This window comes from Myotis nattereri, assembly GCF_964212035.1.
Source record: "Myotis nattereri genome assembly, chromosome: 14".
Taxonomy (NCBI): Eukaryota; Metazoa; Chordata; class Mammalia; order Chiroptera; family Vespertilionidae; genus Myotis; species Myotis nattereri.
The window spans coordinates 10,082,881-10,105,694 of record NC_138089.1 but is presented as its reverse complement, the minus strand read 5'-3'; the positions used below and the strand labels follow the sequence as shown (position 1 = coordinate 10,105,694).

The following is a 22,814-nucleotide window of genomic DNA, read 5'->3' as shown; positions in this document are numbered from 1 at the left end:
GATATGTGATTCTTAAAATAGGGATCTAGATTCACAAGACTCATTACCTGTTTAAAAATAGAAGTCTCAAAAAAAAAAGAAAAAAGTCTTACTGCAGATTCACCACTCATTGTTAAGAAGACAAAAATATAACATTTGATCTGATATGGAAATATCTCCAAGGTAAGTTAAGTGAAAAAAATAAAGTTCAGCAGAGTGTTTATTGTATATACCTTTTATTTTTTTAAAAAAGGAAAATAAAATACATATTCATATTTACTTGTATATGTCTAAAGTAACTTTGGAAGGATGCAATAAGAAAACAACCAAAGTAGTAACAGGGAAAGAGACTTTGAACCATGTGAAAGTATTAAAAATATAGCACAATAATGTTTTTTTCCCCAGGAAAATCTCTAGATTTAGGTAGCAGGTCTTGACAATACCAAATTTATTTAGAAATAAATTGTAAAATTCACTTTAAAGAGAAACATTTATTTAAAAATTTACAATTTGAAAGTATAGTATAATAATGGTTGTTTCCCCTTGGAAAATCTCTAGATTTAGGGAGTAGGTCTTTTGACTGTGCCAAATAGTCCATGAACTGACAATTATGAGAAATATGCTTTAAAGACTACCTTCTTATCCCTACCCCCAAATGGCAGAGAGCTTATTTTATTGTAACCTATTTTCCCTTTTCTTCCCTCACCCTCTTTTTTTAAAGGCTGGTGGGGTAGCAGGTGTCTCTGTTGATTTGATATTATTTCCTCTGGATACCATTAAAACGAGGCTGCAGAGTCCCCAAGGATTTAATAAGGCTGGTGGTTTTCATGGAATATATGCTGGCGTTCCTTCTGCTGCTATTGGATCCTTTCCTAATGGTAAAAATCGTATTGGTATTCTCCTGCTATAAAGCCAAGATAATAGGATTATTTTCAGAATGGTGGGTGGTGGTACTACATATAGAATTTCTTACGGTTGGGACTTATCTTCTGAATTTGTTTTCCATTCATTAACCAATTATTTTAATCAGCTGTAGATCCCATTCCACTGTATTTATAATAGAAAAAATATGAGCAATCTTTTAAAAATGGTTTTTGTTGTTAACATTTCCAGTTAGAATCCTTAAAGTGTTCTAACATTAATTGTGATGCCTTAGAGCAGTTTCTCAACCTTGCCTGCACATTGAAATCTCTTGAGAAGTTTTAAGAATTACTGATGCCTGTGTCACACCCAGAAGTTTAATTGGTCTGGGCTTTGCAAGGTTTTAGTAGCTTCCCAGGTGATTCCAGTGCGAAGGTGAGTTTAATAGCTGCTGCCTCAGAGTCTTCTGAAGCCGATGAATCTAAGAGGCATTACACCTTTTTTGTCTTCACGGAATTGCTCTTAGCTGATGCAACCAATTCTGCTAACCTCCTCGATACTCTCCTCCCAGTGTCTGGCTAAAGTCACATTATATGATGTATGGCCTCTTATTCTAGAATCAATATCATCTGTTTTACTTAATCCACTTGTTGGTATACTGTACTTTTTTCAGATATTTACCTCATTTTAATTGTTTATTGATGTTTTGTGTGGCATTGGAAAGCAACCAAGCAAACAAAAAAATCACCACCACCACACACACAATTATAGAACCTCTGCTGTAGGAGATTCTTAAATCCTGGGGTTCGATTTCTTTTTTCTCAAGATAATTTATGAGAAATTCTTTCATGTTCACTTGACATTTAACTGTCCCTCTGTGTCCCCACGTGAGCACAGCATCACGTAGAGGTTGTGGTGCGCGGACAGCACAGTGTTTGGGTCCCTTTGTTTCTTTCCTCTTCCCCTTGCTCCATCAGTCCTGAGACAGCAACTGTTTTGAGATTGCCCTTGAGTTTTTATTTGTCGCAATGCCTTCAGTAATTGATTCTAGCATGTCTTTGTTGAGCACCCAGTCAATGATAACTGTGTGCGTGGGCAAGGGGCAGGTTCCTAAATTTGACCACGTTGCAGCTCTTGATCGCCTGGGCCAATTTTGTGAAGTCCTGTTGCCTGTGTCCCGCTTCCAGTGATCTTGATTTAATTGATGAGCTGGGAGCTGGGAGTTGGAAGTTTAAATTAAAAAAAAACACAAAAAAACTCCAGGTGGTTTAATAAGCAGACAAATTTGGGAATCTTTGAACAAGGGAATTGGAAGGCATATGTTACTAAGTACCTATTACTGGGTCCCTATCTTTTGTTCATCAGTTTTTGTTTTTAATCCTCACCAGAGGATACGTTTAGAGAGAGGGAGGGAGAGGGAGGGAGAGAAACATGTGAGAGAGAAAAACATCGATGGGCTGCCTCCTGTATGCGCCCTGACTGGGGATCTAATCCGAAACCTAGGCATGTGCCTTGACTGGGAATCAAACCTGAAACCTTTTAGTGCATGGGTTGATGCTCCAACCAACCGAGCCACCTGGCCAGAGCTGTTATCATTTTTATGGTATCTCCTTCATTGTCCTAAAGGTGTCTTTTCCTTACAGATTGCACCTAGGAATCACTGTTGGTAGGTGTAGTATGGTCCATAGTCTGCAGGGCACATGGTGCTCCATTCATCTCACAGCACTGGTTTAGATTCTTGCCATCAGGAGTTTACGTACAGAATGTGGTTTCAGATTTTTGTGTGTGTGATACAGTGGTGCTCTTGCCAGGCCCCTTTATTTTTTATTTTTTCCATCCACAGAACATCACTGGATTGGAGATGCTAGCTAAATAGTGTCAGTTTCAGAAATGGTTTTTTGGTTTTCTGTAAATTGTTGGTGAATTGAAATTTTCTATGTGGCACTTTTTTTTTTCCTGTTGTTTTTGGTTCAAGGCCTAGTCTGAGTAATATTCAGTGGTGTTGGGGGCAAGTTCCTCAGCCAGGGACGTGACCCCTCTGGGTGTAGGAAATTGGAACAATACACGGGTGACAGTAGGTAAGTGGGACATGCGTTATTACGAACAAAGTAGCCCCAAACTGGCTCATCAGTGGCAACTTATATACACGCTCAAACAAAAGAGGCCTCCTGCCAATTAGTGCAGCTCGTGCTACCTTAACATAAGCAGGGTATGTAAGGGTGCGCTTGCGCAGTAGTATATTGCTCCTGCTGAGTCATTGCCCTCGTGCATGTGTAGGGCAAAGGGGCTTTTAACATAGTAATACTGCTGTGTCCTTGGCTGCTCGCACGCGTATGGTGAGTAGGCCTTGCACCTTCAGTGGATTCTGGTCAGGGCCCGGCAAGTGGCTGTAGCCTTTTTTTGAGAAGGTATTCTGCAGGGGTGAGTTGTAGGGGATGGAGGGGACTGAAGGTCGAACGAGGAGACAAAAAGACCTGATTACGGATCCCTACCCCCTTTAGAAGGGAATGTAGAAAAACCATAGCAGTGGTTTTTTGTTTTGCTTGTTTTGTTTTTTAAGAGCTACAAGAGGCTGTAGATATCAGGTAGCCCACCCCTGCTTCTTCGTTGTAACTTGCCTAGAGCCTCATTTGGAACCTTATTTTGCCATCATTTCCAATTGGCAAGAGCTTTCTTGGGTGTCACCCAGGAGACTTTGGGCTTGCATTTCTAAAGGACTTGGTCTATCATAAAAGTAGCAATATGGTCTGACCAGGTGGAGGTGGTTACCCATGAAAACCTGGAACTTTTAGCAGTCTTTCTCCCTTCTCCCAGCGGGGGTGGGAGGGTGGATTGTGTAGCAGGTGGAGGTAGCTGAATGCAGTTGGAGCTGTTCCAGTTGTATTTTAATGAGTGGGCTAAAGGAGGGAGTGTGTCTCCTTAGGAGCCACCAATGGAAACAGGGACCTGTGTTGACTACATAAAACTGCTTTCATGGGTCTTTCTTCTCGGGGGACAGGTGCTTCCATTGATGTGCATTAGTTACCAGCCTGAGGAGTGTTGACAACAATAAATGTTCACTATCAAACTCCTTTCCTGTGTGTTTCAGACTTTAATGTGACATGTTCAGATGTCTTTCAAAAGATGAATTTGTCTTTCATTTATTTTCTGTGCCTTATCTTTTGTGAAAGTGATGAACATGCTTTGTGGTTCGCGATACATGGCAGGCGGTAACGCCTCTGCAGCTAGATCAGTGCATGGTGATAGGAGTAGCTGTTGGAGATTTTGATTTCCAGTTTTAATTGTTTCCTTGATGTAAAGTGGGTTGATGTAGTAAAAAGTATCCATGGTTATTTTGAATAAACAGTAATAAAATATCATTAGATATTTTATTTAGTTAAGGTTTATGTTTGTAATTTTAACCTGTCTATACTGATTCTTTTATGTTTGTATAGGGATATTTTATCCCTTTCTAGAAAGCTTACTAAAAATGTCAAGTGATTTGTTAGTACAAAATGGTAAATACTAGGTTATCTATGAGGCTCCTTTGGGGCAGGTATCATGTCTTCTGCATTTTCATAAGTCCAGGGTCGGGCATATAATATGGGTTTGGTAAATTCTGCAAAAGTGAGGAGAGTAGGGAAAGAATATGTGTTTATTATTTTTATCTTGTTATGTCATAATTTATTAACTAAAGTTGTAATTTTTTTGACAAACGTATTTGCTGACTTTGTGAAAGACTGGCTTGTTTAAATTTCAGCTGCTGCCTTTTTTATCACCTATGATTATGTGAAATGGTTTTTGCGCACTGATTCATCTTCACATTTGATGCCTGTGAAGCACATGTTGGCTGCCTCTGCTGGAGAAGTGGTAAGTAATGTATATAAAATACTTCAGAAATATAATTATGCATGTATCTTCATATATGCACAATCTCTATACAGATATTACTTTATTTGTTAATGAAATAAAAAAGACTATTTTTTAAGCTATGAAGGTTATAAATTTTAATAAACGTAAATGGGTTAAACATGATAATTAAAAGACAGAATCTAGATAGGATGAAAGAAAAATTCAGCTGTGTGCTATATGCAAGAGACAGACCTGAAACAGAAAGAGTAAAATTAAAGAGGGAAGAAAACATCCATGCAAATTGTGGTGGCTTTGTATTATGTCAACATAGAACTGAGCTGAAACTCTTTTTCCCAGAACTCCCTTTCCAGGACGGTTCCAGGTTAGGCTGACCACAGGAAACATTTGTACAAGAGGTGTAAGGTGGAAGTGAAGCAGATGTGTTTATTCTCGGAAGGTTGGTGTAGGGTCAGGTGTGCTTGCACTTCATACACCTCTTCACTGACCTGGGGACTCAGGCAGCTGCTGTTGTGATGGGGTCCAACCCCAGCAGGTCCAGGGGTCCCCAAAGGTGTGGACGGAGTCGGCGAAGAAGGAATGACACAGATTATGTAGCGTTCAGTTGATCAGCATGGTTGGGTTCTCTTGCCTGGCTCTATTTCCAGGTTCTGTAGGTTCTCCAGCCAGGTTCTCCAGGTTCTCCAGCCAGGTTCGGTCACCAGGTTCTAGTCAGGTTCTCTTGCCATGTTCTATCCAGGTTGTGTAGCCAGGTTCTGTCTCTAGGATCTTCAGCCAGGTTCTCTCGCTAGGTTCTGTCTCTAGGTTCTGTTGCCAGTTTCTGTCCAGGATCTTTTGCCATGTTCTCTCTCTAGGTTCTGTGTCTAGGTTCTGTGTGTGGGTTCTGTGTGTAGGTTCTGTGTGCCTGTTGTCTTGTTACATCTGTATTTATACCAGTTGATTCCAATTCTATCAATCTCTATTCCAAAGGTTAGGGCGTTTCTTATCTCCATTCCAGGGAGTAAAGATTATGTAGCTTAAGCATGATTGTTCGTAGTTAAAGTGATTAATTACCCGCCTGGCACTTAGTTAAAGGGTTTTATTCCCTCCCTAACTTCAGGGGAAAATCCCTACCTGGGGAAACAACCTTTCTCAGAGAGGTGACCTTGGTTAAAACACATAGTGCCAAGGTGAGCAAACATATTAAGAACAGTATGCCATGTATGCCAGGTCCCTTGAAACAGCAAGGATGGACCGGCTCCCGGCACTGTTGCTCCCTTCAGCTTCTCTGCATTCTGAGTCCAGAGGTGTGGGCGCTGTGGTGAGGGTGGCAGCTTGTACTGCAGGTCACTCTCACCAACTCAGAGTCAACGTGAGTTTGTCCTGGATTTCCCCATATCACATCCCTCTTTCCTTCCTGATCCCCTGCCCTGTGACTTCTGTCCCAACACTACACATAGGGGTTACAGTTCTACATAAACTGCTTACCCAGCTCCCACAGTTACTGTTCACATTCCTATAACCTCCATTCTTATCAGTCATAGTGGTTCTACTTCCGATCCACCCTGCCTGATACAGAGATACTAACTGGAAGAGCTGATAGAATAATGTTAACACCAGACAAAACAGGCTGAAAACAAAACCAAAGAGAACATTGTGTAATGATACAAGGAACAGTTCTCCTGAGAGATGTAATGAACCAGAACCTGGACTAAATAGCCCAGGCTCAAAATATAAAACAAGAATTTCCAGAATTATAAGGAGAAATGATTAAAAATGTAATCTACCTATCAACACAACAGCAAGATTGATCTAATAGCTATGTATAGACCTCTGCACCTAACAAAAGATTATTAATTTTTATGAAGTATACTTGGAATATTAATTAAAATGTAGTAGTTCACAAGCAACTTAAAACAAATAGTGTAGAGACAATATCATTAAATCATTTGCTTGCTGATTATAATGAAGTAAAATTGGAAAGCAATGACAGATAATCTGTCCATCCCTACCATGGGCTTACAAAACTATCTGACCTTCTCTCTCATAAATAATTCATGAGCCAAAAAAAAAGAAATGATAATGTAAGAGATAAAATATTTATAATTACAAAATAATTTAGGGTTATTCTTTCCTAAACTAACACAGAGGAGAAGGGAGCCAATAACATTTTCCCACTTTCCTCACCCACTTACCTTTCTCTCAGCCCTGCTGCCCAATACTAAGGGACAACCTCTGTTAGAATTGTCTCCATTCGTAAATGTCTTTTCTCTACTATTGTTGTCTTTAAAACACACAGTCTGGTGTTTATGCTGCCCCAGCCTTGTGGGTAGGAGTGGACAACAAAGTGGAGAGAAAGGGTCTCCTTTATGAACCTTTTGTTATTTTATCAAGTAACTTTTTTTTTTTTTTTCTGTTTTGGAAAGTAGTGGTACAAATTAATGTTAGGAAATTTGGAAAGTGAATCAGTTTTTATAACATTTACATGAAAAGTAATTATATATTATAGTTTTGTTTTCTATGCATTATTTTCCTTTAGAAAATTTGGATGAAAATCTATAAACTTTTGTAATAGAACTTTTTTCACTTGAGAATATAGAGAATAGAGATGATGAAAAGAGAGAGAGATCCTGACCGAAAAGTAAAAGTAAATACTAACTTTAAGAAGACAATTAAAAAAATAACAGCTTTATTGAGGTACAATTTACATACCCTATGATTTACCCATTTAAAGTTTAATTCAGTGGTTTTAGTATATTTGCAGAATTGTGCAACCATCATCACAGTTTTGGAACATTCTCATCACCCCAAATGGAAACCCTGTTCCCATTAACAGTCACTCTCCTTTCCCCAACCTTCCCGGCCCGAGGCAGCCACTCATCTGGCCATTTCATAGAAATGGAATCCCTACAGTATGCACAAGGATTCTCTTTTCTTCACATCCGCACCAATACTTGTTATTTCTTGTCTTTTTGTTAATAACTATAAAATCTAGAAAGTTGAAAGAAATTATCCTGAGAGACATTAAGATTACTGAAGTGCTTTCAATAAAATTTCCTTTTGCCACTGGTTTAAAAATGATCTTGTAGAACCCAAGTTAACCCTGGATTAAAAATAATTGCCTTCATAATTAACTGCAGTTATAAAAGTGGTAGACTAACATATATTCATTTTTTAAAAGCAAATAACATAAAGTAGTAGTTCTTTTTATAAGCTGAAGGCCCCTTTAGGAATCTAAAGAAACCTATGGCTATTCTTCCAGAAAAGTGGACATGTGGACATTTGCATAACATTTCTGGGGATTTTCAGTTCTTCATATTCTTACTCAAAGTAAGCACTGCATTGTTTGAATGCTATCTGAAAATTAGCTTAAACTATAAGTTGAAAGCAGTTTATACTTAATTTAAAAATCTTTTAGCCTATTATCCTTGGTTTAAATTTTTGTACTATTGTTCTGAAATTAGAATCTCATTACATGCAGTTATTTTTTTTTTTTGAGTGCATGTACGTTCTAAAGAATAGCAAATCATATATGAGCATTTCAGTGTCTTAGGTCGTGAAAATTCTGTACTTATGACACCTTTTACCTCTATTTTAGAATTTCATGCTGCTTAGATTAAGGTTAAATACATTTTCACAAATTCAATATTTGGCTTACATTTTATTATGTTGCTGAGAGCAAGCAGCAAAAATAACTGGGCCACTTACTTCATTTCATGTAGGGCCATCTTGCCTGAAAGCTAGTTTGCCATGTTGAAGGACAGACTTTCCTATCTCTCTATTAGAATTACAAAAAAAGTATTTAAACTGATATGATGAGGTAGGTCAAATGAGAACTGTTAGATTACTCATGTTAATGATACATCTTTTCATTTGTAGACAATGCTGTATATTCTAATACTTTAATATCTGTAACTGACTATTTTTTTTTAATCCTCTCCTGAAGATATTTTTTTTCCATTGGTTTTTGGAGTGGAAGGGAGGGAGAGAGGGGAAGAGAGAGAGAAACATCTATGTGAGAGAGACCCATCGAATGGTTGCCTCCCTCACTCGCCCCAAATGACTGGGGATGGGGATTGAAACCGCACCCCAGGTATGTGCCCTTGATGGAGTGTTGGTGCATGGGCTGACACTCTAATCATTGAGCCACACCGGCCAGGGCTGTAACTGACATCTTTAAAATATGGAAGTTCACTCATACAACGTAACAAAAGGAAGATAAACAACCCAATCAAAAAATGGGCAACGGACCTAAATAGATACTTTTCAGAAGAGGACATAAGGAAGGCCAAGAGACATATGAAGACATGCTTAAAGTCACTAATCATCCTCGAGATGCAAATCAAAATGACAATGTGGTATCATCTCACACCTGTCAGAATGGCTATCATCAACAAATCAACAAATGACAAGGGCTGGCGAGGATGTGAAGAAAAAGGAACCCTCGTGCGCTGCTGGTGGGAATGCAAACTGGTGCAGCCACTGTGGAGAACAGTATGGAGTTTCCTCAAAAAACTAAAAATGGAACTCCCATTTGATCCAGTGATCCCACTTCTAGGAATATATCCCAAGAAACTAGAAACACCAATCAGAAAGGATATATGTACCCCTATGTTCATAGCAGCACAATTTACCATAGCTAAGATTTGGAAACAGCCTAAGTGCCCATCAGCAAATGAGTGGATTAAAAAACTTTGGTACATCTACACAATGGAATACTATGTTGCTGTAACAAAGAAGGAATTCTTACCATTTGCAACAGTATGGATGGAACTGGAGAGCATTATGCTAAGCGAAATAAGCCAGGCAGAGAAAGATAAATATCACATTATTTCACTCATTTGTGGAATATAATGAACAACATAAACATGAACAAAAACAGATCCAGAGACAGAGAAGCATCGATCAGACCATCAAACCTCAGAGGGAAGGTAGGGAAAGTGTAGGGGTAAGGAGGCGAGATCAACCAAAGGACTTGTATGCATGCATATACGCCTAACCAATGGACACAGACACCAGGGGAGTGAGGGCATGAGTTGGGGGTGAGAGGGCATTGGGGGGGATAAGGACACATATGTAATACCTTAATCAATAAAGAAGAAAAAAGTATGGAAGCTCTTGTAATGTAATATTCTGAATATGAACCCCTGGACAAAGGAGGTGCTGTAAGTAGACTTTAGCTGGGGACAAGTATTATAAGAGTGGAAATATACAATTCTAGGACATTCTTATCTTTATTAGGTCTTTTATGGTTTCCGTAGTTCCTTTGGTAGTGAGGCCTGATGTCAGATGCTTTTTGGTAGTAGTTTTTGTGATGCCTGGAGAAATTTAAGTGGAGAATTTATCAGCAGTGGGTATATGGATTAACTTCATTGGTGAAACATCTCTTGATGTTGACTTTTGAATGATTTTAAATTTAGTTATGGTTTAATATGCTGAAAAGATTGTCAAGTGTAGGAAGTTTGTGGAAATGTTGGTTTGAGGCTCTAATTATCTTTGAACTTTCTTTAAAAACTTCTCAAAGCCATTCAATAAACAGTTTTCTCAGTAAATGCTGGAGGAATGTATATACTACTTTCCTGTTTCAATAACTTATTTTGGTCTCACAGAGCATAAACTTTTTGTTTCAGATTCATACAAGTGTGGTTGCAAAAGCAAGAGAAAGAAATGGGTGAATTTAGGAGAAACAAATTTTCATAGGTAAAATAAAATGGACTAGAAAACAAAAACGTGTAGCTGTCAGTGGGCAGAGAGGTATAGAGATGTTCGGTCATTGCTGTGTAGTCTATTTACTTGGATATAGGATTGTCTGTTACACATTTCTTAGAAACAATATCCTATGACTGTGTCCACGACTACTTCGATGCAGTAACTATAAGTGTGTGAAGGAAACTTAGAAGCAGAAGCCCTACCCTCCTAACCATTCTCTGTAGCAGCGGCTTGATTAAAACTTAATGACAGAATCAGTAAAACTATGATTACAGCCTCCCACCTGCTGTTTGTAATTTGGAATACAGTAAAATGGATCAAGTAAGACTTAATATGTAACAACAGTAAGAAGAGTCCCATTTGTGCCATTTTTATTAAGAAATTTGCTACACCAAATCTCTAAATCCCTACCTTAATTATTTTACAGTTCACTTTTCATCAGACACAGAAAAAGCCCTGTACAAAGCAGAATCTAATTAGACCAGAATGGTCAGGCAGGTTTACTCTAATACAACAGATGCTATAACATTACAATGGTAGTGATTTTTTTTTAAGGCTTTAGAATTTGACTTTTCCCTGGTCTTATCCAGCTTTTGGCCTTCGTTCATGTTGTTTGGAGAAATGAAAGAATATTGAAATTTCTTTGCAGCCAAAGCAGCCTTTGTGAATTTAATGTGTGCATGGGTGACATGGGTGGATATCCTTACACAGGTAGATGCTGGTAGGTGGTTCTTTCCAGTCCCATTCTGGTTGGGGCATGAGGAAGCAGGAAGTACATTATACCATGTTTTGCAAATGCTTCTCTGCCAGCCTCTCACAGACTTCTGCAGGTGTGACCCAAGGAGCACCTACTTTAGCATCAGTTGTGTGCACAGCTGGTTACAAGTGAAGGTTTTTGGAGATGGCACCAGGGGCCCTGCATTTTTAAACAAGATTCTGAGATGACTGGTGCTCACTGATACTTCAGGACTATAGAACAATTTAATTTATACCCCAGAGTAACTATTTTCACAGAATTGGCTCGGCAGTCAATTATTGTAGTAGGTGCAGGGCACGAGGAGGCCTACAAACATCTAGTGTGACAGTTAACCTGGCTGGCTTTGAGGGTGGCAGTATACTCAGACATGAAGTGCATGTTGTTGGACCAGCTCTGACTTTTCTTCAAGGCTATGACTAGAAGAGCCGGGAGACCGAAGGCAACTTATGTTACCGTTTAGCTGCTCTAGAACTGAGGGTGTGGACCTCGTTTGTTTGCAATTGATTGGGGAGTATCAGCATGTCGTTTCTGGCTCATCGCAGAATTGGCTGTCTGCCGGACGGGCTGCATTCAGTTGTCCATTAGGGGCTGCCTGGAGGACTGGCTGCATTGGTGCTGTCTGTCAGGAGGCTGCCTGGAGGACTGGCTGCATTGGTGCTGTTTGTCAGGAGGCTGCCTGGAGGACGGGCTGCATTGGTGCTGTCGGGAGGACGGGCTGCATTGGTGCTGTCGGGAGGACGGGCTGCATTGGTGCTGTCTGTCAGGAGGCTGCCTGGAGGACGGGCTGCATTGGTGCTGTCAGGAGGCTGCCTGGAGGACGGGCTGCATTGGTGCTGTCAGGAGGCTGCCTGGAGGACGGGCTGCATTGGTGCTGTCAGGAGGCTGCTTGGAGGACTTGCAGTTGTGGTGATGCTTGGCCAGACTTGTTTGGTTGTAGTTGGGTTGTCGGCAGTTAGGTGAGGCTGTGCTGGCTGCCCTGCGGTGCAGTGTGGCTATTCGCTCATGATGCTCACGGCATGTGGCAGCGGGACTGCTGGTGTTGGAAGATGGATGGGAGCAGAGTTGCAGATTGTGCTGGGGATTTGCTGTCTAGTTAGAAGCGGAGAGCGACCTGTCAGACACCCAGCCACACTCCCATGGCACTTCTTGTGATGCATCTCAGGACGTTGACTGTGTGGAGGGCCTTTGACCGGACTCCTGTGTGCTTGTCAGTGTGCCTGGGAACCTTTTCACTTCAGGACATGAAGTATGTAAGGCAAACAGACTTTTAAATGTTTTATTAAAAACTCCAAACTAAGAATTACACAAAACTTTATCTCAGAAAGAAAGAATAATCCGCTTTCCATTGCCGTCTTCACAGCCTTTGCTTTTTAGACCCTTTCCTCCGGCCTCTTCCATTCCTGTTCCCGGGGATGCTTTGTTCAGCCCCATAGTTCCCTCCCCGCTGTGTGCCCGCACCAGTGGTGTGGATTTAGGCCCAAACCCTCTGATGCTCCAGGCATTGAGGAACAAGGACAAGAGAAGACACACCTTTAAGAGGCTTGTAGTCTAGTGGTAGAGATGGACATGTAGCGGGTAAGGACACCAGCCTGATCCAGGTATTTTGAGAAAAGTAAGGACAAGGTACAGTGAGAGCCCGAAGGGAAAGGAGCAGCCGCTGGATAAGTGGGCCTCGTGGGGCCTCTGATCCTTGAACTGCACTTAGAACATGACTGTTGGGTGTTGGTGCTTCCTGTTCTAAGTGGAGCCCAGGTGTGGCTGGGTCCTTAGAAATTGCGGTGGGTGGGGTGGTTGGGGACAGCTGGAGGCCCCTGTCTGCTGTGGTGAAGCGTTTGGCTGTTATCCCTTGAAGGGCTGAGCAGAAGAGCACCATTTGTTGGCATTTAGGAGCATCCTTTGGCGGCGGAGTGGAGGTGGACAGGGTGTGGAGAGGAGGCTGTCCCAGAAATCCCCAGAACCATCAGAAGGCCAGAGCCTCCACCAGGGCAGGAGCGCAGAGGGAGGAGGTGAGTTCAAGAGATGTTGAGGAGGTAGAATTGGCAAAAAAGATGGTCGTTTTCTTTCCAAAGCTTCCAGCAGCATTGCTTCAGTGTTATTTTCTTTCCAAAGCTTCCAGCAGCATTGCTTCAGTGTGTATTTCATGGCGGATGCTGTTAGAATGCTGTGTGTCGTGCTCATGCTTAAATTCCAGCGGGTCTTAAAGTTCAGTCAGCACCCCAGCTAGCCAGCTGTCCCGCCGTCTGAGCCTGAATGAGCATGCAGACAGGCGGGGAGAAGGCAGAGCCTGGGAGAGGTCAGGCCGACTTGACCCTGGGTGTGGATGACTTGACCGTTCGTTCAGTCAAGTCCAAGCAGGGAGGTCTGATGAAGGGCCAGTTCCCCGCTTCCTCTTCCCTCCCCCTCTCCCCCTTTTCCCTCCAGTTTATTAATTTCTTGAGGATCCTCTGACGCATTTCAGATGGTGGTCTGTTTTGGGTCTTTCTGTCTTTCTGTGAAAGAGTTCTGTCTTTCTGTGAGGGAGTACCGTATGCAGCATTCGTTCAGATGGTGTTGATTCGTGAGCCAGAAAGGTGCATTTCACTGATTATCCTAGTAAGTTGGGGGACTAGAGGCAAAGGACACTGCGCTGGCTTCTTATTTAAGAGCAGTATCAGTTTATGAGCCGCAATGAAGGTCAGCTTTCATAAAAACAACGAAAGTGATTTTCATGTGAGATGAAGAAGGCGAAGAAACCAGTTCAAGCCACAGGAGTGTCTTGGTCAGGGATTGCCACCACATTGTAAATCAGCGGTTCTCAACCTGTGGGTCGTGATCCCTTTGGGGGTCACGCCTAAGACCATTGGAAAACACATATATAATTACATACTGTTTTTGTAATTAATCACAATGCTTTAATTATGTTCAATTTGTAACAATGAAATTGGGGGTCTCCACAACATGAGGAACTGTATTAAAGGGTCACGGCATTAGGAAGGTTGAGAACCACTGTTGTAAATGGAAAACCTGACTACTTCTCTCCAAGCACCAAACTACTGAAGTTAGGATTTGCTACTTTTGTGTGTGTCTGCGCTTTGTCAGTGACAAACCTTTGCTTTTTAAGAGTAGGGGTCTTGGTAGCATAATGAATTGAATATCACTGTCAGGTTGCTTTGATTTGTGATTATATACTGTCAGACTTAAAATTAAACAACAAGGTTATCGAGCAGCAAATGAGATTATTTGGGAATAGCTGAGGAATTGCAATTTCAGGACATGAAAGCTATGGTGAACCATAGGCAATTCCGAAGAGACAATGGAGTGGTCAGCTTATATTGGGTGCTAGGAGGAAACTGGGGAAGTTTTTGTGTGTTTTTTTTTTCATTTAAAAAAAGTTTAATTTATTGAAGTTATATTGGTTAATAACATTATGTAAGTTTCAGGTGTACAACTCTGTAATGCATCATCTGACTATTACATTGTGTGCTCACCACCTAAAGTCTAGTCTCCTGTCACCATATATTTGACTCCCTTTACTCTCTTCCCTTCTGGACCACCATGCTGTTGTCTGTTGAAGAGTTTGTTTGTTTTGTTTGTTTATATGTTGCTTTCTATTTTATATCCCACATATGAGTGAAATCATATAGTTTTTTTCCTTTTCCATCTGACTTGTTTCACTTAACATGATAATAATACTTTCAAGGTCCAACCATGTTGTCACAAATGTCAGTATTTGATCATTTTTTTAAATTACTGATTAGTATTCCATTGTGTATATGTTCCACATCTTTATCCAATCATCCATCAAAGGACACTTAGGTTATTTTCATGTCTTGGTTATTGTGAATAATTCTTCAGTGAACATAGGGCTACATATATCTTTATGAGTAAATGTTTTCAAATTTTCTGTTTAGACTAGAGGCCCGGTGCATGACATTCGTGCACTTGCGGGGGTGGGGTAGGTCCTTCACCCTGGCCTGTGCCCTCTTGCAGTCTTGGACCCCTTGGGGGATGTCCGCCTGCCAATTTAGGTCTGATCCCTGTGGGGAGCGGGCCTAAGCCAGCAGGCAGACATCCTTAGCGCTCCCGCCACCACCGCTGCACTCACCAGCCGTGAGCCCGGCACAGGGCTTCTGGCTGAGCGGTGTGCCCCCTGTGGGAGCCCACTGACCACCAAGAGGCAGCTCCTGCATTGAGCATCTGCCCCCTGGTGGTCAGTGCATGTCATAGCGACCAGTCGTTCTGCCGTTCAATCGATTTGCATATTAGCCTTTTATTATATGGGATACCCAGAAGAGGGATTGTTGGGTCATATGGTAGTTCTAAATTTTTTCAGAAGCCTCCATACTGTTTTTCATCAAGGCTGTACCAATTTACAATCCTACCAGCAGTGTACGAAGGTTCCCTTTTCTCCACACCCTCTCCCGTACTTGTTATTTCTTGTCTTATTCGATAATAGCCGTTCTAACAGCTGTGAGGTAGTATCATTGTGGTTTTGATTTGCATTTTTCTTATAGCTAGTGAGGTTGAGCATCTTTTCATATATCTGTTGGGCAATGGTATGTCTTCTTGGGAAAAGTGTCTGTCCAGGTCTTGTGCTCATTTTTAAATTGGACCTTTTTGTTGAGTTGTATGAATTCCTTGTATATTTTGGATTTTAGCCCTTTATCAGATGTATCATTTGCAAGTATCCTCTCTCACTCAGTTGGTTGCCTTTTTGTTTTGTTGATGTTTTCTTTTGCTGTGCAGAAGCTTTTTAGTTTGGTATAATTCCATTTATTTATTTTTGCTTTTACTTCCCTTGCGTTTGGGGTCAAATTCATGGCTCATTTCTGTTAAGGAAGGATACAAAAGTGAAAAAAAAAAAAGCCTTCTGAGGCTTACCTCTTGAGATATGTAAAATTACATGAACAACTTTTAGGCACAGAGCCTAATAGACAATGTAATTGTTTTTCTTGAGAAGATACTAACTTTCTTTTTGGATTATCAAGACATTAGTCTTGTTAGGCAAGAGACTAATACCTACAAATTTAAATTTTTCTTATGCCTATTGGCTATTTGTATACATGGAAAGCATCTTATAAGGAAGAAAGGTGTGATAAATTTATGTCTCCATATCAGTGGATAAAATTTAAGCCCTAAGGAAGGTATATTAGGATTGATAAATGCTTTTTCTAGTTTTATTAACAACTATGATTCCATTTATAACCAGAAGATGGCAGAATTGGCACACAGATGAACTGCTCAGTTACAGGGTTTCAGTTTTAAATGGTGGTATAGAAAGATATATTAGGTATTCTTAATTTGGTAGCTTGCTTTCTAGAAAGAATTTTGGGAATTACACAAGAAATGTGGAATAAAATGCCATTAAATAAACTGTGCATTTCAAAAAATCTTCAGAGTGTCTGAGGTCTCTCTCTTTCAATAATTTGCCACATTGAGTTTACTCTGCAAAGTCTAAAGCAGCTTTTTACCCTGAAACCTGTTTCTGTTGACCTTATTATAGTTTTACCTGTGTAATAATTAAGAATTGGCTATTAAACCTTGAATGTTTAAGTTCATTAGATGTGTATACTAGTAAATATGATATACCTTTTATGAAAAACAGTTCTGGAGATACTAATCAAAGATTTCATTTTCATCCTTGCTCCCTAAGCCAAGTAGCTCTCTGACCTTCAGTAACTTCTACAATCTCAGATTGATCTAATCTAATAAAAGGGTGATATGCCAATTAACCACTCCGCCACAAAGATGGGGCACCTACATAGCGTCCCGCGCCCCGGCCTTGGAGGGAGGGAGAGTGTCTGAGCAGGCAGCACACCCCCAGCCCAGCAGACACAGCGCAGGGCTGGGGGCGTGCTGCCGGCAGCTGCCGTGCGGCTTGGAGCACGCTCCCACCCCAGTGGACACAACTCGCCGGGGGGTGGGGGGGGCTCTGACTGCTCATTGGCTAAGCTCCCTGTACGCTGCCACCCACAGTGTTCTTGGTAACTTGGGCAATAAGAATCCAAGAAGATGCCCTAACCGGTTTGGCTCAGTGAATAGAGCGTCGGCCTGCGGACTGAATGGTCCGAGGTTCGATTCCGGCCAAGGGCATGTACCTTGGTTCCAGTAGGAGGTATGCAGGAGGCAACTGATCAATGTTTCTCTCTCATTGATGTTTCTAACTCTGTATCCCTCTCCCTTCCTCTCTGAGAAAAATCAATAAAATATATTAAAAAAAAAAAGAATCCAAGAAGGTGATCTAGGGTTTTCCCATCACACTCCTGAAGGTAAAAACTAAGTTCCACTGCTGGAAGGGCTAAGAAGTGTCATTGCCTGCCCTAGCCATTTGGGCTCAGTGGATACAGCTTCGGCTTGCCGACCACAGGGTCCAGGCTTGATTCTGATCAAGGGCATGTACCTAGCTAGGTTGCAGGCTCCTCCCTGGCCGGGCCCAGGTCAGGGCTTATGCAGGAGGCAACCAATCGAAGTGTCCCTCTCAGATTGATGTTTCTCTCTGTCTTTCCCTCTCTCTTCCAAGTTCTCTAAAAATCAATAGAAACATATCCTCAGGTGAGGATTAAAAAAAAAAAAAAGAAATGTCCTATCCTATGAAAGACACATTTTGAAAATGCCTAAAGAAAGTTGTCATTTTTTCATGGTGAAGGGACAGGAGTCCGTGTTGATGAAAACACCTTGGCAGCTGCGGCAGCTGGCAGTGGCAGCAGCAGCGGGGTGATGGGGCTGGCGCCTTCCCCTGATCATCCCGGTCACCTTCCACAAAGGGAGGCCAGACTGTGGCTTAGGCCCGCTCCCCGTGGGATGGTAGGACATCCCCTCATGGCTCCCAGTCTGTGAGAAGGGGCAAGACTGGGCTGAAGGACCCCTCCCTCCCCCTCGCCCCCAGTGCATGAATTTCCTGCACCGGCCTCTAATCTATATATATGAAAAACCAGCGACCAGAATGCCATAACAACCAGAACAACTGGTCGCTATGACACCCATTGCAGCCAGCAAACCAGCCCGATAAGGGGTGGGGCCGACAAGCCAACATCCTGCAGCCCCACCCCCCACCAGCCCTGCCCTTGATCTCCACCCCTACCCCAATAGAGGGCAAGGACAGCCAGGCAACCTCCTGCAGCCCCTCCCCCAGGCTGGCCCTGCCCCCTATGGCCCCCCCCACCCCCACCCCAATTGGCCCACAGCCCCTTCCCCCAGCCAACTCCGCCCTTGATCAGCCCTCCTACCCCAATTGGGGGTGGGGCTGGCCGGCCAACCTCCCACGGCCCCTGCCCTCAGCTGGCCCAGCCCTGATCAGGCCTCAATCGGGGCAGCCAGTCGGCCAACCTCCTGCTGTCTCCTCCCAACAGGCCTGGCCCCTATCCGCTGATTAGGGCCGAGCCAGCCGGACTCCACCCATGCACGAATTTGTGCAGTGGGCCTCTAGTTTATATATAAAATGCTGACATAATTAGCTTCTCATATCAAAGGGATATGCATAGGTTGTTAAGTTTCATAAAGAAAAAGCTTAAATCAGGTAATTTTTTGCGAACCACATTGAAATAGTTGGGGAAAAGATGATAATGCTAATACAAGTACAGTACTGTGGTGATGCCTAGGACCTTTGATGACATGTCAAGAGCAAGAAGCTGGAAGTGAGGCTGCAAGACGCCAGTGGGTGATGTGTGGAGGAACAGACTAGTTGTGGCCGTGAAAGAACCTGAGGGTTTAGCAACATGTGTCTCTTGCTCCTTTCTCTCTCTCTGTGCCTTCCCTCACTTACCTAATGTGAGGTTGAAGTTCACTGTAACCTTTTCCTTTTCAAACACTTAGTCTTGTGAATTGTAGTTTTGCATTTCGGTGTTTAATAAATACTAAGAAAATAATAAACACTATTGCAAAAATCCTATATAACAGAGGTAGTATGCAAATTGACTGTCACGCCCTCGCACAAGATGGCTGCCCCCATGTGGTCACAAGATGGCTGGCAGGGAAGGCAGTTAGGGGTGACCAGGCTGGCAGGAGAGGGTAGTTGGGAGGAACCAGGCCTGCAGGGGAGGGCAGTTGGGGGTGGTCGGGCCTGAAGGGGAGGGCAGTTAGGGGCAACCGGGCCTCCAGGGGAGGGCAGTTGGGGGAACCAGGCCGTCAGGGGAGAGCAGTTAGGGGCAAACAGGCCAGCAGGGGAGGTCACTTGAGGGGGACCAGGCCAGCAGGGGAGGGAAGTTAGGAGCAACCAGGTTGGTAGGGGAGGGCAGTTGGGGGAGACCAGGCCTGCAGGGGAGGGCAGTTAGGAGCGACCAGGTTGGCAGGGGAGGGCAGTTGGGGGCAATCAGACCAGCAGGGGAGGGCAGTTAGGGGCGACCAGTCCAACAGGGGAGGGCAGTTGGTGAAATCAGGCTGGCAGGGGAGGGCAGTTGGGGGCGACCAGGCCGGCAGGGGAGGGCAGATGGAGGCATTCCAGCCAGCAGGGGAGGGCAGTTGGGGGCGATCGGGCTAGCAGGGGAGCAGTTAAGCATCAATCTGGCTGGCAGGGAAGGGCTTAGGCATTGATCAGGCTGGCAGACAGGAGCGGTTAGGGGCAATCAGGCATGCAGGCAGGTGAGTGGTTGGGAGCCAGCAGTCCCGGATTGTGAGAGGGATTTCCAACTGCTGGTTTAGGCCCGATCCCTGTAAACCAGCAGTTGGACATCCCCTGAGGGGTTCCAGATTGAAGAGGGTGCAGGCTGGGCTGAGTGACACCCTTCCCCCTCTAGTAAATAAAATCATATCAGAAAAGTTTTTACTTACATCAAAGAAAGAAAAATCTTGATAGCAGATTCATTATTATGATCAGTTTTTCTAAATTTCATTAAATTTTTGGTATGCTTAAATCTAATGAAACCATTGCATTTTAGTGTTGATAAAAGATGGGCACAAGAATTTTCTTTATGGAAAACCTTAGTTTTCTTTCCCCTGATAGAACTTTAACATTCTTGGGCTTAATGAAATGCCACCATTCCGTGTGATGAGGTTCATACAGAACCCCAGATTTATGAGGAAGGAATGCTCGAAAGAAGGGACTGACCAGGAGCCTGTGGATGGCGTGACCTGCGTTTCCTTTCATAGCACCACACACTGTATCCTGTTTTTGTTCCTTTTTTTAAAAATTTTATTGATTTTTTACAGAGAGGAAGGGAGAGGGATAGAGAGTTAGAAACATCGATGAGAGAGAAACATCGATCAGCTGCCTCCTGTACACCTCCTACTGGGGATGTGCCCGCAACCAAGGTACATGCCCTTGGTTGTACCTGATGACCGGAATCGAACCTGGGACCTTTCAGTCCGCAGGCCGATGCTCTATCCACCGAGCCAAACTGGTTAGGGCTGGTTCTGTTCTTGTGCAGTGAAATACTCACTTGTAGCTCAAATTCAATTCTAAGAAAGATCAGAGTTAATATAAATGCAAATGGAAGGCAGCAGAGTTCCTAGAGGAAACAGACAAGGCACTGCTGGGTGGCCTCGCTCGCACACCATAGCTGCCACGCCACAGAAGTCAGCCGTGCTGGGTGCTTTGTACCCCTTCTCATTGTAAGATTGTTTTTCACCTGAGAACCTTTTCAGAGTTTCCCCTCTGCTTCTGTATTTTGAAGAAATAAAACCAATAATGTAAGAACCTGGCGGGTTATGAAGCATGAAGTTCCATAAATATTTATGCCCACTCACAAAAGTAGACAATTCCTATTTTCTTGACATATTGGGGTCATTTTTCACTCTTGACCTCTTGAATTGAAAAGTACAAGGAGTTAGTGTACCCTTTTCTTTCTTTTTTTATTCTCTTTTTACTTATTTCATTCTTTAGTGAGTTTTAGAAGCTGGGAGCTTTCCTGTGAGGTTCATGTAAGTTTCACAGTACTTTACTTTCTACTCTGATTTTATAAGGATGGGTTTAAAAGTTCAGTGGTATCAAAAGTAACATAATTTATACTCAAGTTTAGGCGTTAGTGGTTAGCTGTGAATGTGTGTGCATGAGCGCCTGTGCACTATTGTCATTGAATTAAAAATAAATATTATGTTGTCAAGGTTAACAAGTAGGATTGTATATAGAAGCATATTTGAAAGTAGACCGTTTATTTTGTTTTCTTGCCCACTTCGACTCTCTGGTCCATAGCAAATATTTTTGCCCTTTGAAATTATGTTGAAAAAACTTAGGAAGTATTAATACATTTTCATTGTAGAGAATTTAGAATATGCAGGTAGGCAGAAAAGACAGAGGCATCACCTCTAATTCCACTCTATTTTTCCTAGTCTTTCTATAAGTGTATACACAGGCAATCTATTCAATACAAAGAAAGAAATATATTTTAAATATTCTGGTATTTTGTAAGGTCATCTCTGTGGAAATGATTGGTTTTTGGTGTTATTCTTCCTCTTGGGTGGTTTCATTTGCTTTCTCCGTAAAATAATACAAAAATAATGGAAAGTTTTATTTGTCAATTTTACCTAAACTAGAGGCCCGGTGCATGACATTCTTGCACTGGGGGGCTTGGGGGTCCCTCAGCCTGACCTGCACCCTCACCAATCTGGGAGCCTTCAGGGGAGCCCTCTCCAATCCGGGAGTTTCTGTCTGTCTTTGCAATCATATGAGCGAATTGTCTGAGACCCCAACTCTGGTTTGTTGCTCACAGAATAATAGAGGCTTTTTTTTCCTTTGCTTCATTGGTAGAGATTTCCTGGAAGTTTTAGGATATCTTCCCTTTAATTTTTCCTAGACACTCTGATTTTACTTATGTCTCTCACCTTTGCTTTCCTTTCATTCCCCCACCGCAACAGTAACTTGCTCCAGGCTCACTTTGCTCTAATGTCTAGAATGTCCGTCTGCCACCAAAACTACTATTCCTGGAATTCCTGGTGCTCCCTGTGATCTTGGTTTTCACCTCCTGCTCTGTATCCATCCCATGGCCTCCCACTCTGCCAAGCTCTCCCTCTCTGCTCTCCGTCTGGTGGCTTGGGGAGCCAATTTCCCCAAGCCGCTCCACTCTCTGCCCAGAGCCTGTGTATGCAAATTAACCCACCATCTTTGTTGGGTTAATTTGCATATACACTCCTGATTGGCTGGTGAACATAGCGGAGGGACGGTCAATTTACATGTTTCTCTTTTATTATATAGGATAAAGCTAGAGGGATATACAGTAAAGAGACCCACCACCACTGCCCACCTGGTGGTTTAGTACCGTTAATGCCTATTTTCTTCTTGCCCTCATGTTAGTGGTTTAGTAGAAGAGAAAATATACATATGGAATACTGTGATATAAGTTAATGAGTAAAAAATGTCAGGTAAGGTAGTTTATTTTGGGAAATAAGATTAAGGAGGAAATTGGAGAATAAAGAAGGAGTTTTTTGAACTTAAGAAAAGTTATGATGGGGGAAATTAAGAATTATAGAAATCAAGACTTACAAGCATACTATAAAGATTTCTGGATCAAGTCAAGTAAGAAAAATTAAAGCTCCCAGAAGGACAAAGGAAATGCTTGAGCATTCACTTCTGCAGCTGGGGCCACAATCTAGGTCCAAGGATGCTCAACCAGACCACTGCTCATTCCTCCTGCAGGTGATTCCTGAAGAAGAGGTCCAGGTTAGATGCAAGAAATGGCACCCTTGGCTGAGGGCCAGCCTGGGCAAAGGGAGATAGTCCCAGCAGTGTAGGCATGTGCCAGGGACCCCTGACTGCCTTTTCTCATCGCTT

The 22,814-nt window shown here is 42.5% G+C and overlaps 1 protein-coding gene across 4 annotated transcripts in view; it reads left to right on the top strand.

Moving 5' to 3' along the window:
- Positions 1-22,814, top strand: part of SLC25A26 (solute carrier family 25 member 26) — a 156,117-nt gene that overhangs the window by 8,011 nt on the left and 125,292 nt on the right. For all 4 annotated transcript variants that reach the window (XR_013996764.1, XR_013996765.1, XM_081105448.1 and 1 more), the window contains exons 2-3: positions 701-857; positions 4,580-4,689. Coding sequence is in view for 2 of the 4 variants with exons in the window: in XM_081105448.1 (XP_080961574.1) it covers positions 701-857; positions 4,580-4,689 (267 nt within the window). In the remaining 2 variants the exon portion in view is untranslated. The remainder of the gene's footprint in view (positions 1-700; positions 858-4,579; positions 4,690-22,814) is intronic.